General features: G+C 49.3%; 1 protein-coding gene across 1 annotated transcript in view; it reads left to right on the forward strand.

The window, feature by feature from the left end:
- gpc3 (glypican 3) overlaps positions 1-13957 on the forward strand; it is a 55783-nt gene extending 41826 nt beyond the window's left edge. Inside the window, 2 exon segments of the mRNA XM_049029789.1 lie at positions 4314-4515; positions 13435-13957. Of these exon segments, the coding sequence (XP_048885746.1) occupies positions 4314-4515; positions 13435-13622 (390 nt within the window). The 3' untranslated portion in view covers positions 13623-13957.
- Positions 13958-17295: the final 3338 nt, after the last annotated feature.

Genomic DNA, 17295 nt, shown 5'->3' on the forward strand with positions numbered 1-17295 from the left:
GTCGCCCTGACGGAGGTGTGATGGATTGTTCCTCGTTGTGGGAAGGGGCTCGGTGATAAATGTCTGAGCACCAATTGCGTGGCGGCGCGTGTTCCGATAACAAAAACAAATGAGCTGTAATAAAACTCATTTTTCTGTCCTCCTGTGATCTTTCCGCTTCCTGTTTCTGGTTAGTATTTTCACTCTTCCTCATGCTGGCTGACAGGACCTTCAGGCCTGGGCAGATGGTTAAGAATATTGTAGAAGATGATGAGAGTGGCATGAGGGTCAGACACCCCCCTCCCCCATGGCTGCCATCCTTGCATGACTGGGGTGGGGGCACCGTTGTTCACATCACACAGTCCGGCCAATAGGAAATCTCCTGAAAGAGGTCAGAGGTCAATATTTCCTGTTTACAGTCTCTTCTAGCTCGTAGACCTGTCTTCCTGTGAGGGTCATGTGACCCTCGTTTTATTAGCCCGTTTGGGTCCCTGACTGTCGTTCTGGGGGTTTACCTTTAAAGGGGGCTTTCCGCTCGCTGTGGCCAAGCTCCTCCTCAGACTTGCAGTTATATACAAACACAGAGGATTCGCAGAACAGTCCAGAATCGAGGACTTGCTGTAGCACAATGTGTGCATGAACAAATCTGCGGCGTGTAAAAATGCAAGCTATGTAAAAACATATAAATTTGATAATAAATTAATGTAAATAATAATGTTACTGATATAGTTATCCATCCTGCCTTTCATCTTCCAACTGCTTATCCAGAACAGGGTTGCCTGGCGCCTGTTCGAAACAGCACAGGGGAAAAGGTAGGGGAACACCCAGGATGGGATGCTCTGTCCACTAGGGGGCGATAACGAGCTGGCAGCAGTGACACCCCATGACCTATTATATAAGCAGCTTTTAGAGTCTGCGTGAAAGCAGTCAGCCACAGAATGAGCAGACGATCAAGGTGGACCCTCAGGTCTGTGCCCCAGCTGGCAGAGACGTAAACCAGAGAAACGGCCCGTTCAGTGGGTGTGTTTCAGATTCGGATGTGATTAAAGCCAAAGTAGTTCACCGCTTCCAGCAAACCGCTCCCTCCCCCGTGTTTACTCTTGCGTCTGACCATCGCCATGCACAGCTGCGGCGTTTCCGCCACGGACCCGCGATCTCCATCTCTGGGTGTTTCGTTTAAGCGATTCGTGTTTTGATCGCGTTTCATTTAAGCCTCGATGGAATCATGATTTCTGTCACGAAGGAAAAGACTCAAATTTCAAATTAAAAACACAGAGAAGATCGGGCACATGGTGCCATGTTTATGTAGCGGAGCTTTATTTGCTTGTGCTTTGTGCTGCAGAAATGCTGGGGATTAAAGGTAGGAAGTGATCCTGTGTGTGCGTATCCTGTGAGACACGCATGCCTTAGCGCAACTCACACTGACACGGGCCCACCCCCGCGGTGTGTGTTTGCCTGCGTAGGTGTATATTATGCATTGTGGGGACCAGATACCAGTATAGTCCTGGAGCTCAAACCCACACACACATGCTCAGACACACGGACGGCCATGTTCCCAATCTCTCGCACACACACATGCAGACACACAGAGACATGCTTGGTCATGACATTCACATGTACGCTAACACACACACACAGATACTGACGCTCTGCTAGGTCGGCAGGCAAAGCCTCATGTAAACAATCCGCCAGAAACTCCGTCAGACCTCCCCAAAGAGGATTTCGCAAAGCTGGGAGAAGGAAGCAGGTCAGGGGAATCCAAGCAACGGGGGAGGCATGGACAAGCAGGGCAAAAACTCCGGTGTTATGGGATGTTGCCTGTGCAACACTGGCTGAGGCCTTTGGATTCTGATGACCTTCAACACAAGACAGCAGGGGGCGCCTTTATGGGCCAGTGTGATAGGGCGGCTGACTTCTCCCTCGCTTTTTCTCCGCGGTGATGTTTACAACCACTCTCAGCCTTTGTTTACAAGTGCCCCCCCCCCCACCTCCTTCCCGGCATCTTGTGCTCGTTGCCAGGCAATTAAAAACACGAAGGGCTCCTGGCACGACATCACCTGCTTCACCCCTTTTTATAAAACGATCGCTTCCAATGGTTCATCCCAAAGCCCGAAGTTAGAGGCAGCTTCAGCTCACTAGGGGGCGCCATTTAAGACTCACTTTTAATGATACTCTTGCCGCTCCCCCACCTTTAGCCTGACGGGACTCATGGTCGTCTCTGTGGCCGAACAGTCCCGCAGAACGTTACTTTATGATGCCAATCTGTTTGTTTCCATGACTGCACCAAATAAGCACTTTCCCAAAATGGCGACCAGATGTGTGCATTAGCTCAGATATTAATATGGGGCCAGTTTTCAGACACTCCGAAGACCAGCAAATACGCCAGATTAGTGTGCCCTCCCATCTCTTTATTCTCGCTTGTGAAGTTTGGGTTTCGTTTCTTTTTTTTTCGGGACACCATCTGAACTCAATTTCCTCTCCCCTCAACAAACAACCGAACAGTCGAAGGAATGACAGCACACACCAAGCATAGATTGGGGGGGGGGCAAAACAGGGGGTGTGGAAAGATGAAAGGAGCTGAGTCTGGGCAGGATTGTACCTGGCAGACTGGAGTTTTTTATAACCCCTGTTATAGGTGTCCTATTCGGTGCCTGTAAATCACCCAGCAGCAGTTGCACTCGGGTCACCATCCTGTTTTTTGTTGATAAATATATAGCAGGACTTAACACCATGGTGAATTCTGACGGACACTGTGATCAAAATGCATTTTTTCCCGCGAATATGTTATTTAGAAACAGCATATATAGTTTTTTACGATGGAAACAGATGAGTCTTGCCATGTTGGACAGGTTTTATGCATTCGAAGAAAATAATGTTTAAATGATTTTCATGTTGGTGTAAAATTACGACATTAAGTCCGTCAAAATGTATCAGCTTAACCATTTCAAAACCTCTAGCACACCTCATATGGTTGATCTATACCTCATTGACATTTTTAACAAATTTAATTAGTAGATTACGTGAGCTGGTGGTGAAATTTAATAAATACATGGAACGGCTGGGGTGCCCCTGAGGAGAGGCTTGGGAACAGAAGCGGTGTTTGTCTAGCCGTCCAACGAGATATCAGTAACTTTTTGATGTTTTGTTAGTTTTTATTGTTGCTATTCATTTGCATACGGTCTAATTTGCAATTCTGTTTTTCTTAGCAAATACACAGATAAACAGTGTTATACATTTCCTTTGACGACACTGTACATTTGCAGAGTCTGGTTTCCTTCCTAGATGCCCAGCCAGTCCGATTTTGCTCCATCTTCCTTCCCGAGCTGCACATTGCAGCAAATTAAAGGCAAGTCTGAATCCACTGGCTGCTGTTCAGTTCCGCTCCACCCGTTTCCCAGTGTGGAGACTGGCGGGCCCCCAGTTTGGGGGTCACTCTTCTGAAGTGGTCTGATAATTGCAGAGCTCGGGGGGTTACGGTCTCGCCGGTGCAGTTCCTAAGGGCCGGTCCTCTGTCCCTCCACCCTGTCTGTGTTTATGCAAAGCCAGGTTTGAGCAAAGATTTCGTGGTCTTTAGGCTCGATGCTGGACGCCTGACCACGATGGTCCCTGCTTTTACGATAAGGTAATGTAGAACACTCACAGAATCTGTTGTCTTGACATGTTATTCTTTGTATTTTCCATAAGGGGCAGTGTGCAGTTCAGTGTATTACAATGCTGAGCCTGTGATCGGATGGTCGTCAGTTCAAATCCTAGAGTTGGCAGCGCGATCTCGCTGTTGGGCCCTTGGCCTCCAGTCATTCCAGGCACTGTTTTACTCTGCTGTCTCTGAAAAATGTACGTTGCGTTGGATGAAAGTGTCTGTTAAGTGCATGTAAATGCACTGTTGTGGTTCTCAACACCAGATCACTTACTCTGTATTTATCCAAACATTTTCCCGTTTGTTTGCCGGTGCTTGGCAGTTTGGTATGTTCCCAGTGAGCTTTTCACTATCATCCTTACTGCATGCAGCCTTTCTGTAGCACTGAGCTTTAAGGAGATGTTGCAGGGGGCTGGCGACTCTGCCGACTTTAATCTCAGCATCACCAGCATCACACAGTACGTTCTGAGGAGGCCTGTCTCCAGGGTAACCGCTGGGGTTCACAGTGCCTGCACTGCAGTTTCTTTTGTATTCTGGGGACATGCAGAAGCAAACAACCACCCAGGTAGCTAATATGATGTTACATAATGAATAGGCTTTTCATAGTTGTGTTTGTAAATGATGCTGCGGGGAATGCACAGACCCAGTGGTAGGAATAAATGAGATTATAACAGTATTTGTCCTCCATTTCTCTCAGCTACTGCGGCAGGTGACTGTGCCCGTGAGACGTTGGCGGTGGCAGCCAGCAGGTGGCGATGCAGAGCAGGGAGGGGACACGCGCGGCAGAGAGGATGACGGGGGGATGTCGGAAAGCGGCGACTGCGACGACGAGGACGAGTGCGGCGAAGTCTCGGGGATGGGGCCCCCGCCACTCCAGACCCGCCTGCGCATTTTCGCAGGTGAAATCGCTGTCACATGTGAAAGCTTCACATTTTTGCAGGTCAACCTAGCCGCCCCCCCCCCCCCCCCCCCCCCCCCCGCCCCAAACAGCACAGTAGCATCTCGTTTCAGCCTGATCACTCTTAAAATGCCGAAAATACAGACCCTCCATGTTACAGGAAATGTCTTCATCCTAACAAGCTATTGTAGACTTTGGGTCGCGCATTCCTGCCACTGACATTTCTTGGTGAGCAGACCGAGAGAGAGAGAGCATTACAGGACATGCATGGTGATGGAGGAGCATGTCATCAGAGGTCCATGTAGCTACCTTGGATGTTTGTGCTGGAGGCTTTAATGAAGATGCCTCTTCTTGGTGTCAGACCTCAGCTGGACACAGTGGCTCTTTATTACTGTGCTAGCAGTAAGTTGCCTGCACCAATTCCCTGGCGTGCTGCAGATCCTGGGGTTCACAAACCCGAGAGAGAGCATCCAGAAACTTGAGGATTCGGGCGTGGCAGTAGGTGCTGACAGGATATAGGCACAGCATGGACCCCTCCCCCCTCGAGTCAGCTGCCGGATCGCAGGCCAGATGCTGTGGCCGATGACTGTGTGGCCGTCTGTCGATTTTCGCCACAGCGTTGCCCTCTGCCAGGTCAATACGCTCCCTCCCCACAGACATTCCTGAGAAGATCGCAGACATCACAGCTCTGCTGCTCGTTCCCAGGGACTTGGGCTCTTCCAAGAGGTTAAAGGTCAAAGGTCATTTGAGTGAGTGATGCATGGCCATCCCTGGTATCTTCTTAAGGTTTCTGTCTGTTGTCAGAGTTGGTTTCAAGTCTTCGTTTATTTCACTTATTCGGATGGATGGAGACAGTGTAGCAGCACCTTGTTTGAGGTAGGAATCCCACCCGTAGCTCTGTGTGTGGAGTTTACAAGCCCCTCCCATGTTACACAGGTCTGCTCTGAGTGCTCTGGCTTCCTCCTGCAGTCCGAACACATGCTGTTACTTCAGTTTGTGTTTCTAAATTGCCTGTGGTGTGTATCAGCGCTTGTATGTGTCCTTCAACGGTCTGGTATCTCATTCAAGACGTTGCCCTGCCTTTTGCCCTAAGATGCCTGGACTAGTCTCCCTTTGTCCCTGTACTGGATAAGTGGTTGATGGATGAGGGATTGATAAATGAGGGATTTTCTTTAGAATAGATCAGTATTCATGCTACACTATTAAATGAGCAAAATGGGAAATTCATGTAAGTGGGTGTATTTTTTTAAGAATCAGACTCGGGTCTCTCCTGAGATTAACCCTTTCCTAGTGCTCTGTTGGCAAGCAGACCATTATGAATAACCTCTGTGTATACTCGCATACGTGCTCTTTTGTCCATTTATTTTCTAAAATATAGCAGGGTCGAGGATGAAAGTTTGTCAAAAAGTATTTGGGCATAAGGGTCCCTGTTTCTCATTCAGTAATGAAAATGTGTTGAGATGGATATTTTCCTGCAATTAATTAAAAGCTGCCTTTTTGCCGACTGTGCCGGGAAAACCAGCGCGAGGAGCCGGGATAAGCCGCCGGAGTGGGGGGGGGGGGGGGGGGGGGGCGTCTCCATCAGGCAGCTTCCCCTTGTCAGCAAGGGTCGCCATTCAGCGGGAGTGGTATTTTTTAAACTAAACAGTCCCCCATTTTGTTTTGAATTCAAATCCTCTTCGGCACTGAACACGAGCAGGGCTGGTGTCCCCGTGTCTCAGAGGCTGGGGGGGGGGTGAATGTACCGAAGAACAGATCGCTAACTGGTTGCGTTTACCAGTGGCTATTGAAGCTGAAGCCCTGCTTACTTCACCGCCCCACCCTGGGTTCGATCCCCCACCTGATTAGAAGCCTGGTCTTTTGCTTCACAGCACACTCCGTTAAACCAACCCTACTGCCCTAAATTGACCACAAAGGGGTGAAGCCAAGGGACCAAGCTGACCGCATCTGGTTGCTGTCATTCTTATTTGCACCACACAGGGCGCAGGGGGCTGCACTGTCCATGTCCTAAAGTCCATTTGTTCCAGTGGGACTGTGTGTTTTTTTCCCCTTCAGTTAAACATCCAGAGAATTTCCAATAACAGACTCCTGGCGGGAGTGTATCTGGAAGTGGCTCTCAGCTGGGAGCTCACAGAGACTCTGAGTGCCGGCTGGCTCACTCGCTGACAGGGCCGGACAGGCGCTGGGGGGCTGTCGGCTTGTTGACGGGCTGCCCGGGCCCCCCACGCGTGCGGGTGGGCTCCTTGGGCTTTCTTCAAACACCACCTTCAGCTCTGAGTCGGCCAGATCGGTGTCGAGTTACATTTACTTTTTATATTTATCTTTGTTTTTGTTTTGTGTTTTTCGCTTAACATTCACCTCGAGGCTGGTTATGTTGTCAGCTCTATGAGTCATTTTACTCCGCAGCCGCAGACTCAGGAATCGGCTGAGGCTGGGCTAACCTGCCCCCCCCCCCCCCCCCCCGCCCACATCACGAGTTCCCATGCAGGAGAACTTAAACACTGATCTGAGGTATGGCTTTGCTATTACTGCCGGGCTCCCGATACCTCACACATGCCGACTAAGATACCGGGGCTGATCAGTCCTCCTTTCCTTTAGTGGATCAGTGCCAGTTTCAGCCACCGGGGGGCCCTTGTCCAGCTCAGACATACTCTGTCTGGCTCCAGAAAAAGCTTCTTATCTGACTCACTTATACAGCAGCCATGTGGTAGAGCAGTTAACTGCATCAGAATCGTCACAAACTAGACCCTAGGAAGTCCGCTTCTGCCAGGCCCCTCTCCTGTCCCTCCTTTGCCTGGGGAGTTTGGAGCAGGCCGGCTGTGCTGCCCAACAGTGCTTGGGCTGTCGACCTCTACTGAGGACACCTACTAGTCACTCAGCTCCAGTGTCGCTTTCTCTGACCTTTGATCCACAGGAGCCGCCCAGACCAATTCCCAGAGAACAGTCATCTCTCTCACTCTCTCACCATTTCCTTTTTTTCTCCCTGAGGCAATGAATGCAGCTATTTGAAGTTGCTGTCTATCACTGCCGGGATGTAAGACTAGCCCTGCACACACACATACACAAATAATTATACACAAAAATATTTAACCAGAAACATGGACCAACAAAACTATTAGCAGCCAAACATACATGGACCATACATGAAATTTCCTGCCCTAGAACCAATTCACCCTTACTTGTTGTCCACTTGGTCTCTCTCCTTAAACTGAATGATGGACATTGGAGTATACAGGCTTTTCCTGAACAAGGGTCCTTAGCCACTATGCCACCTGCAGACCTGAGGGAGAAATCGCTGCCATCCAAGCATGGCATGACCTGTGTTGGCAGTGTGTACCCCCCCCCCCCCGACCCCGTCTGCATGGCCTACCCACATATCCTTTTAGCTGTCAGTTGTCTGGGGAGGGAAGCAGTGTGGTCATGACCTCTGACCTCCTGTGGGGTGTCACGCTGTTTTTGGTCTGTTAATCTGTTGTCGGGACGCCCGTTTGGATTAATGTCCTGAATAGGAGTCACTGGAAACAGCACCCAGTCTCGCAAGCCTCAGAATTTGAATCCCACCCCCCACCCACCCCCCAGCTGGTACAAAGGTAACTTGAAACGTTTCTCCTCATTCAAGAGAAGCACCTGTGTTTGGAGACTGGAAGTTACAGTTGTCTCCATTGATCTGTCTGAGGCCTTCAAAAGAGGCTCCATCTGAATATGTGTGTATGTGACAGAGAGAATAAAAGGCCACCCCCCCCACCCCCCACCCCACACATACACACATGTGTTACTGGGCAGAGTAAATGTGTCTTACTGACCTTTCAGTGACTCTTTTCGTTAGAGTTCTTTCTATATTCTGGGGCTGTACCTATGTGGCCTTTTCCATTTTGTTTTGTAGCTCCTTCTGTCTAGACACAATGTGCCGGATCACATGACACAATGTGCCGGATCACATGTCACTCCGTGGTAAGAAAGCTCCGCCCCCCGGAACTCCGGCACGTCTAGCATGGAGAGCTCCTGTACACCGGCACGTGTGAAATGTTTCAGGTCCGTCATTTATGACCCATAGTCTAAGGTATTAAAAGATTATGACAGTCTGTTATAGTTAAAAGGAAGTGAGGCTGGTGACACGTGTGATCATTTATCTGGGCAGAGGTTAAGAACAGGTGTCTGGCATTTAGCATCCTGAGCTCAAACCCTTATGGTACAACATGCACGCTCAATACACATCAAGGCATACGAATGATCTGTACTCTGTATAAATGACGTAGTAATAATACTGGATCACCACATACTCTTATCGAGCGTCTTGGGGTAGCTTTATTATGGAAGCTGCTATGTAAACATGAATTGAATTGAATTGAATTACACTCATTGACCTCCAGGGGGCACCAAACAGTCACACGCCACGAGGTCCCCATTCATGCAGGTGTCACCTGGTATCTGCCCGTCTGTCTGAATAATCCAAGACGACGAGCTCTCCTGGCGACTACGCCCCAACAGAGACCCTAGCCCGCCTTAACCAATCAGTGGCTCGCTGCTTGACCTTTCTTCCCGTAATGCGATATGGCATCGCTGTAGGCGTCCTTCGGGGTGTAATGTCTGTAAAGGGATAGCGGGGGGTGGGTGAGGTATGAACCAGGAAGACCCCATCCACAGGGCGTCAAGAAGGTCCGTGTTGGTCCCATTAATCACTAAGGGCTGCAAGGTTCTATTATTAGCGGGTCGTCTTTGAGACAGGAGTCCGTCTCATTATCTGTTACCCCAGCCCGCCTTGCAGCCCACCCCCCTGTGTCCGCACCCCCACGCTCTCACCTGCCTCATACCCCAGCCCGCCTTGCAGCCCACCCCCCTGTGCTCGCACCCCCACGCTCTCAGCTGCCTCATACCCCAGCCCGCCTTGCAGCCCACCCCCCTGTGCTCGCGCCCCCACGCTCTCAGCTGCCTCATACCCCAGCCCGCCTTGCAGCCCACCCCCCTGTGCTCGCACCCCCATGCTCTCACCTGCCTCGGCCCCCCCGCCCCCACATGCTCACAGATGCCTCTTACCTTTGCCTGCTCCTTTCATTCTGCTCACTCTTCCTTTGCTCTTTCTGAGCTCAGAAATGAAAAGCCACCTTCTGCTGTCTTTGTTTTCTGTTTTTTTAAGACCGCCCCCTACTCAAAGGTGCAGCCCCCGGTGGCTCCATCAGAGGACATTGCTCCAGACTCTAGACGAGTTTGTAAATCTTTTCTTTTTCCTTTTCCTTTCTTTTGTTTTCTTCAGGCATTCTTAATTTTAGCATCGTTTTGGGCGAGAAGTTTTCTCGCGGCCTTCAAAGGTTGCATGTCCCACACACTGGCTTGCATCTCTGCTCACTTGGTTTAGGGAGACCGATGATGTTTTTTTTCCTATTTAAATGAACCCCCCCCCCCCCCCCCGGGCTGTACGAAGTAAATGAAACTGCAGTCGTCTTCTAAGAACCTGGTTCTAATGTACCTGTAAATCACTTCTGGAGTGCCCCCCCCCCCCCCCCCACACTCCCATCAGCTCTGAACCTGATTGCGTTATGGCATGACGAGGATGAAGACGTGCACTGAGAAAGATGGTTTTTAATCTCGATCAGCTTTCCCTTCCCCTGTTCCCCCATCTGGCCAGTCTGCTGCTCACCGTGAAAGTGTGCGGACGTCATGACCCAGAAATCAGCTCAAGCATTCGGTCCCTTGGCTGAGGCCTGCCCCACCCGTGTGTGTGTGTGTGTGTGTGTGTGTGTGTGTGTGTGTGTGTATGTGTCTGTGCTCATGTGTATATTAAATTGTGGGCACCAAACGTGATAAAAACATTTTAAGATTGTGGGGGACCACCATTTCAGCCCCCACAAGGGGAAATTCAATTCTATTAATATCTGTAATTGCAATCAAAAAGCTAAAAATGCCAAAATTCTTTCGTTTGTGTACTTATGGTTAACATTAGGGCCGGGCAGGGGTTAATATTGTCATTGCTGGGATCAGGGTTTTGCCCATAGAAATGGATGGATGTTCCCCATAAAGATATGAGTACAGGTGTGTGTGTGTGTGTGTGTGTGTATAACTGGCCTCCTAATTTCCTCTCTGGAGGCCTAAGAGTCTGAAGGAGGTTGTTTCAGTAGGCCCCATTTCAGGAGGCCCCATTTCAGTAGGCCCCATGTGTTGATGATTGTAACATCCACACTGTAGCCCCTCCCTGCTTGACGTGTTGACATTGTTACTTTCCATTTCAGGCTAACCACTTCAATCTACACCAGAAACAGCTTCCAGATCCTAGAGTTCTGTGTCGTACACCTGATACTCGTGTTTAACCTGGCTGCTACGAGGTGCCGTCTCTTCGACGGTGTGCACAGAGCCACCCTGCCATCCATTTACAGCCACTGCTGCTTTTCATTTACAGTTTACGCAACACGCAGGAAAAGTCCCCGGCAAACTTTCAATCATCAGAACGATGGCAATATGGAGGACCAGCACAGAACATGTGCATAATTTCTACAGTCAACAATGGAACATATAGGTGTTTAATGTTAAAATACAAAACAATCATAATTCAATAATAAAACGTTCATTGTAGTATAGGAGGACTACCTTACCAAATGAAATCGGTGTATGTAGTTATGTACTTCTATGTAGTTATAGGAGTCAAATAAACATTAGAAATGTTATTGACACAGTGCTTATAGCAGTGTGGGTGAATTTCATGGTGACATCACATCCTTTACTCCTGATCGCCCAATCATGAAGGTTCATCTCCACCCCATTATGGTCCCATCGTGTTTACAGCAAATGGGCTGCACTCCATTCTTAGGAAGGTTCCTAACTGAGTGAAATGACCTGGAAGTGTCTAAGTGGCAGCCATGACAAGAGCTATTCAAATCCTCTAAAAAATGCCAAGGAAAGGTGCCTCAGTGCTTAATTTCTTGTCTCCTGTAGTATAAGATAGATTGCGCCGTCCTTTACAGAGATACTGCCATCCCACAATTCCCTGCAGCAGCCACATTTCAGGTGATGAAAAAGGAAAGAGACATTTTTAGCCAGATGATGTGTTTATTTCAGCATGTTTGAAACTGAAGAATGATATGATATGAAGTGGATTTGTAGGCCTAACATGTCATGCTTCTATTGCATACTTTAACAATTATTTCCATATAACTAGGATGCATGATGATAAATATGTGTACATGAAGGTGAGCGTGAGCAACCGTTCTCAATGTGACAATCATTTTCTTTCAGTTTTGTGACTGGTAGCCTATATTCTTTTAAAAATTTCATTTCCACTCTTGGTAATGATGTCATGTTTTTCAACGTGTTGCCCACGTTTACATCTGAGGTTTTCAAGAGTAAACAGAGTAAAAATGTTGAAATGGTTTATGTCCTGTGTGTAGTTGGACGATTGCGTGTTCATTGTGGATGTAGATGTGTCGTATGTGTCCAAGTATATGCTCTGCAGTCTTACATCGGTGATGTATGTCTGTTTCAATGAATATGTGCCCCCAACCCTAACAACCCCCCCCCCCCTGCTCAAACACCTGACCTACTTCTCTCCGTCGCCCGTGGCTCCCCGTGCTTTCTGCTCCTCTTTGAGCCTCATGAACTCGTTCTGCAGGATGTGCTCCAGTCCCCGTCTTTCTTCCTTTGTCTCATCTTCCTTTGTGGCTATCAGGGCTGATCTGTGCTTTTTAACCTGCATATTGTGGGAGGGAGAGCAAACTTGTCAGTGAATGCGAGGGCCGTCGTGTCGCATTGTGCCCAATCCGGGATGAAGCGGCAGCTTCGAGTCGTGAGACAGAACACAAAATGTATCCAAATGTAGCAGACGAGCGATTTCTAAAATTGTTCATCGGTTTGAATGAAAGTGCCTGTTCTGCAGTTAGGCTATGTATGCCTGTGAGTTTGCCTGTGAGTGTATGTATGCCTGTGAGTTTGCCTGTGAGTGTATGTATGTCTGTGAGTTTGCCTGTGAGTGTATGTATGCCTGTGAGTTTGCCTGTGAGTGTATGTATGCCTGTGAGTTTGCCTGTGAGTGTATGTATGCCTGTGAGTTTGCCTGTGAGTGTATGTATGCCTGTGAGTTTGCCTGTGAGTGTATGTATGCCTGTGAGTTTGCCTGTAAGTGTATGTATGCCTGTGAGTTTGCCTGTGAGTGTATGTATGCCTGTGAGTTTGCCTGTGAGTGTATGTATGCCTGTGAGTTTGCCTGTGAGTGTATGTATGCCTGTGAGTTTGCCTGTGAGTGTATGTATGTCTGTGAGTTTCTTCTACTGGGGGGTTTCTGTACTTATATCTGCCTGGAGAGTCCCCTTTAGGTATGGCTGGTGTAGCAGGCTGGTTTGGGGGGGGGGGTGAGCAGTATACAACTTGCTTCATTTATATAGTGACCCATGGACACTGTCAGCTACAACCTCCTCTCCACCTCACTGACCCCCCCCCCCCCCCGCAGTGCTCAGGGGATGATGGGCAGAGGAAAATGGTACACAGACGGAGAGCAGATGACCGTGCAAAAGAATGTTCCGGAAAGAAGCCAGGTCCTGCGGCCCAGACTGTGGATTCTCCAGGGTGGGGCCACGGGGCCATGGGCCAGGATTTTCTTAAATACTCAGGCCGTGTTGTGTCACAGAAAAACTGGGACTGTGTAGTCTCACGCTGTCTGACCACCCTGCTTGGGGGTGGGGGGTGGAGCTGCCCTGACCCCACATATACATGCACACAAAGCACCTAACATCTGCGTCACAGAGATGGATTATGGGTTCGGTCCAGGTGTCTTTTCCTAGTTTTTGATGCTACCCCTTATTCTCCTGAAGGAATGCACTCCTTACAAAGAACATCTGTAACACCTGCATAGGGCTGCTCGTTTCACGCCAGTGAGCTTTACCTTCATATCTCTCTCTCCTTTTCACTTTCCCCCTTCTCCCTTTTCTTCACCTCTTAGACCTTGCTGACAGCTTAGCTATGGATGACCTCACCTTCCACGAACAGCTGTTGACCCCTGAAGTCGCCACGGATACCGAGGGAGGGTTGGTGGTGCCAGGTCGTGTGGGGAGCCTGAGAGCACTGGGGGGGATCGTCCCGGCGGCCAGCATCTTGGCTGTGCTCGCCATCCTGCTTGGACATCCCTAATCCCCGCCCACAATCCCTGCTCCCATTGGATATTCAACAGTCCATCAACTGAGCCACACCCCCATGCCCAGCTCCGTCCGAATAAACAATGAGGTCTTCTACCATGACATCACGCCACCCTGGAATCAATCAGGGGTATCCCAATGTGATGTCCACCCCAGTGAGGGCTGTGGAATGATCAGTACTCCTTTAAAACTTCTATTTCACTGTTGACTTCCTGCTCTGGACTGCTCTCCGAAAAACTTACTATAGACTTGTTCTCATATCTCATCCCCAGCTGACGACCATCCCAGCCCCCATTTTGTAAATACACACCCACACAGGACCCCCCCCCCCCCCCCGAAGCCTTTTCTTGGGCTACGCATGTTGGCATTGTGTCTCTGCACCCATATCGGATGTATCGAATCACAGCAGCAGGGGACCCGGTGCTCCACGTACCAGTGCCCCCTGCAGGCCAGGGTATGAAAAACAAGCTTGTCTGCCACAACTATGAGGATGTCTGTGTTTCATCTGAGAACAAACTTCCAAAATTCCTTTTAGTAACAGCATTCTTTTTAGCCATTCCCTAATGGCTGCTCAGGTGATCTAAGGCTTCCTGTGTGCATTAGCTTCCCAGTATGCGGTGCCCAATGCAAGCCTTCGTTTATCCAACCTGCCGCCATAGCAACTGTAGCCAGTAAGAGCAGTGCTGTTGGATAGTCAGTCTGGCCTGGGTTGAATCAGTTTAAGCTTGTTGGTCTTCCTAATGTGCTACGGGTTCTCTAAGGTCACCAAACCAGGTCCACCATACATATGTCCTCAGTGGCATGGGATGGTTCTCTTCCCCAAAGTTTGACAAACCCCCTTCTGACCAAATCTGTGGAAATGTTTGTCCCTTTAGTGTGGATCACCAGCATTACCGCAGGGTTTCCAGATGGTATAGGGGGGGAATAAGGGGTGAAGTTAGTAAGGTGTAACAGATGCAGCCATTGTCGTCTGTGTAATAATATCAATGTCTACTCCTTGCTGTCACTTTTAAAGCTCCAGCCTGTTTTTCTGGCCATTCTTCCTCCTTGACGGCATACATGACTTCCCTGCTCAGTCCTATCGATCTCCAAGCCATGCTCTGGATCTTCTGTCCACCTGTACTGTCCAGTCTTGTTCGAGAAGTAGGGCGAAAGACCCTAGGATTTTCCTCAGTGGGAGACAGAATGAAATGTTCTGTTAGTGTTGCCATTGCGAACTGCGTCCTCGAGGGGATAGACCGCAAGCAGAGTCCACCATTTCCTAGAGTCCAGTGAAGACAGGACACGCGTGTGTCGGGGATGAAGAAGCGGGAGGCGCGCGCGTGTATGTCGGGGATGAAGAAGCGGGAGTCGCGCGCGTGTATGTCGGGGATGAAGAAGCGGGAGTCGCGCGCGTGTATGTCGGGGATGAAGAAGCGGGACGCGCGCGCGTGTGTGTCGGGGATGAAGAAGCGGGACGCGCGCGCATGTGTGTCGGGGATGAAGAAGCGGGACGCGCGCGCGTGTGTCGGGGATGAAGAAGCGGGAGTCGCGCGCGTGTATGTCGGGGATGAAGAAGCGGGACGCGCGCGCGTGTGTGTCGGGGATGAAGAAGCGCGATGCGCGCGCGTGTGTCGGGGATGAAGAAGCGGGATGCGCGCGCGTGTGTCGGGGATGAAGAAGCGGGATGCGCGCGCGTGTGTCGGGGATGAAGAAGCAGGCCCCAAAAGCAATTTCCTTCTGTGTCTTAGGTGTTTTGGAAAAGCAGTAGACTTCTCTGTTTAGAGCTGAGTTTGTCTTCACACTCGCTCTCCTGGGTGTGTTTCAGCTCACTGTGTCGAACGTGACTATTACACTATCCAACAATTCACTTTAGTGCTTTCAGGTTTTCATGACGCAAAGGTACTTAATATATCCAAACATGTGTCAGCCAAACGCTGTAAGGGGTAAGAAATTTTTTCTTTTATAAATGTTGACATTGAGAACAGAATTTTCCTGTTTTGCAAAAAAAAATAATAAAAAATTAATAAAGCAACCGTTTTAAAGTGACTGCTTATGTGTCTTTGTTGTAGTTTATGTATGTCAGATTGGTATGTCTATATGCGTGACCCGCAATGCAGAATGGAGTGGGGGGGGGGGGCGTCTCCTTAGAAAACATGAGATCATTTTTCTCATGCTCCAACACCCAAAACATACCCTGTATATTAATACAGTGAGCCACACTCAGAGGTCCAACAGAAAGTAGTCTACTACTTTTTACTTGTTTTTAGACAGACAGGCAAGCAGACACGTCATTAATCCAGAAGGAAATTGCAGGTTCATAGTAGCATGACACACATTTAGACAGCAAAAGCCAATTAGACCTTAACAGACACTGATATCCTCTTCTTTGCCTCCACACCCAGTCAGGTACTTTTATATTGACACCGCAGCCTTGGCCTCACATGCCTGCAAGTGGTGTAACAAGCTCGCAGGATCCCTTCTGCACCCAGCAGAGTGCGCTCAACAGTGCAGAGATGGTCACCCCCACCCCACTGAGCTCCATTTACACTTCAGGCTGCCCAGCTGGCCCCCGGCGTCGCACACACACACACGCTTGTGTGCGTGAGACCTACGTACAGAGCGGCTGCTCGCCTTCGCGGTCCAACAGCTCGGCACTAACGGCCTCGCAAACGCCGCCGTCCGAGCTGCTCGATGATCCGGCTCCAGTTCCCATGGCTTCCCTCTCGTTTCCACCAGAACCGCGTCCTCGTTCCCCCCCCCCCCCGATCGCTTCACTTCACAGAACTATTTATGGCTTTGTTTTTTTTTTTTGTCCTACCACATCAACGCTGGGATTTTACACCCCCTGTACCTCCACCCTGTCCTCTCCCCCCCACCCCCCAGATGAAATCCCGTTGGATCCAGCTGTGCCCTTCTGTCCGCAGATGGGTCCTGCTCCCACCGCAGGTAAGAAGATTCATCTTATCAGCAGAGTGAGCAAACGGCCTGTTAGATACACACTGGATGTTAATGGGGGGGGTTCGCTTCTTTTGAAATGCGTGGAGATTGCATGTTGTCATAGGGTAATGTTGGCTGGACAACAGGAGGGGCTTTCTTCAAATGTGAAGGCTGGAATGTGAGACCTGGGGGGGTGTAGGCTGTTGCTTGAGGTCAGGAACAGCAGGGAAGATGATAAAACCTCTGAAATCCTCAGGGTCACATTATTTTACTTGTTAGAAACTGGCAGAAACTAATCCTTTAGGGTGGCGAAGGTGAGTACAGTTTTACTAAGGGTACATACTTTGACAACAATAATGGTCGGGGGAATTAGATGTATTACAGAGGGGCAGTGGAACAAATCACACATGCAGACCTCTCACACATGCAGACCTCCCCAGCCATTTTTGAGCCACATAACTTTGCTTGTGAATCAGACAGACAGCGAGCAAATGTGTGTTCGCTTTTGGGACCAAAGGGGTCCTTCCTTGTGTGGGTAAACTAGTGAGGATCTTCCAGAGATTTTTAAATATGTGGCCAGGCTAATTTTAAACTACATAAGGAGAGACAAAAATATTTACATAAACTAAGTGAAATGACATACACCCTTGTAAAACGACCATAGTTATTTTGAGCCCGCCACACAGTACCTGGTGCACCAGTTGACCTGGAGGGAATATTTGACTCCCGCTTCAGTCTGATTGTTCGAT

Source organism: Brienomyrus brachyistius, chromosome 10 (assembly GCF_023856365.1).
Source record: "Brienomyrus brachyistius isolate T26 chromosome 10, BBRACH_0.4, whole genome shotgun sequence".
Taxonomy (NCBI): domain Eukaryota; kingdom Metazoa; phylum Chordata; class Actinopteri; order Osteoglossiformes; family Mormyridae; genus Brienomyrus; species Brienomyrus brachyistius.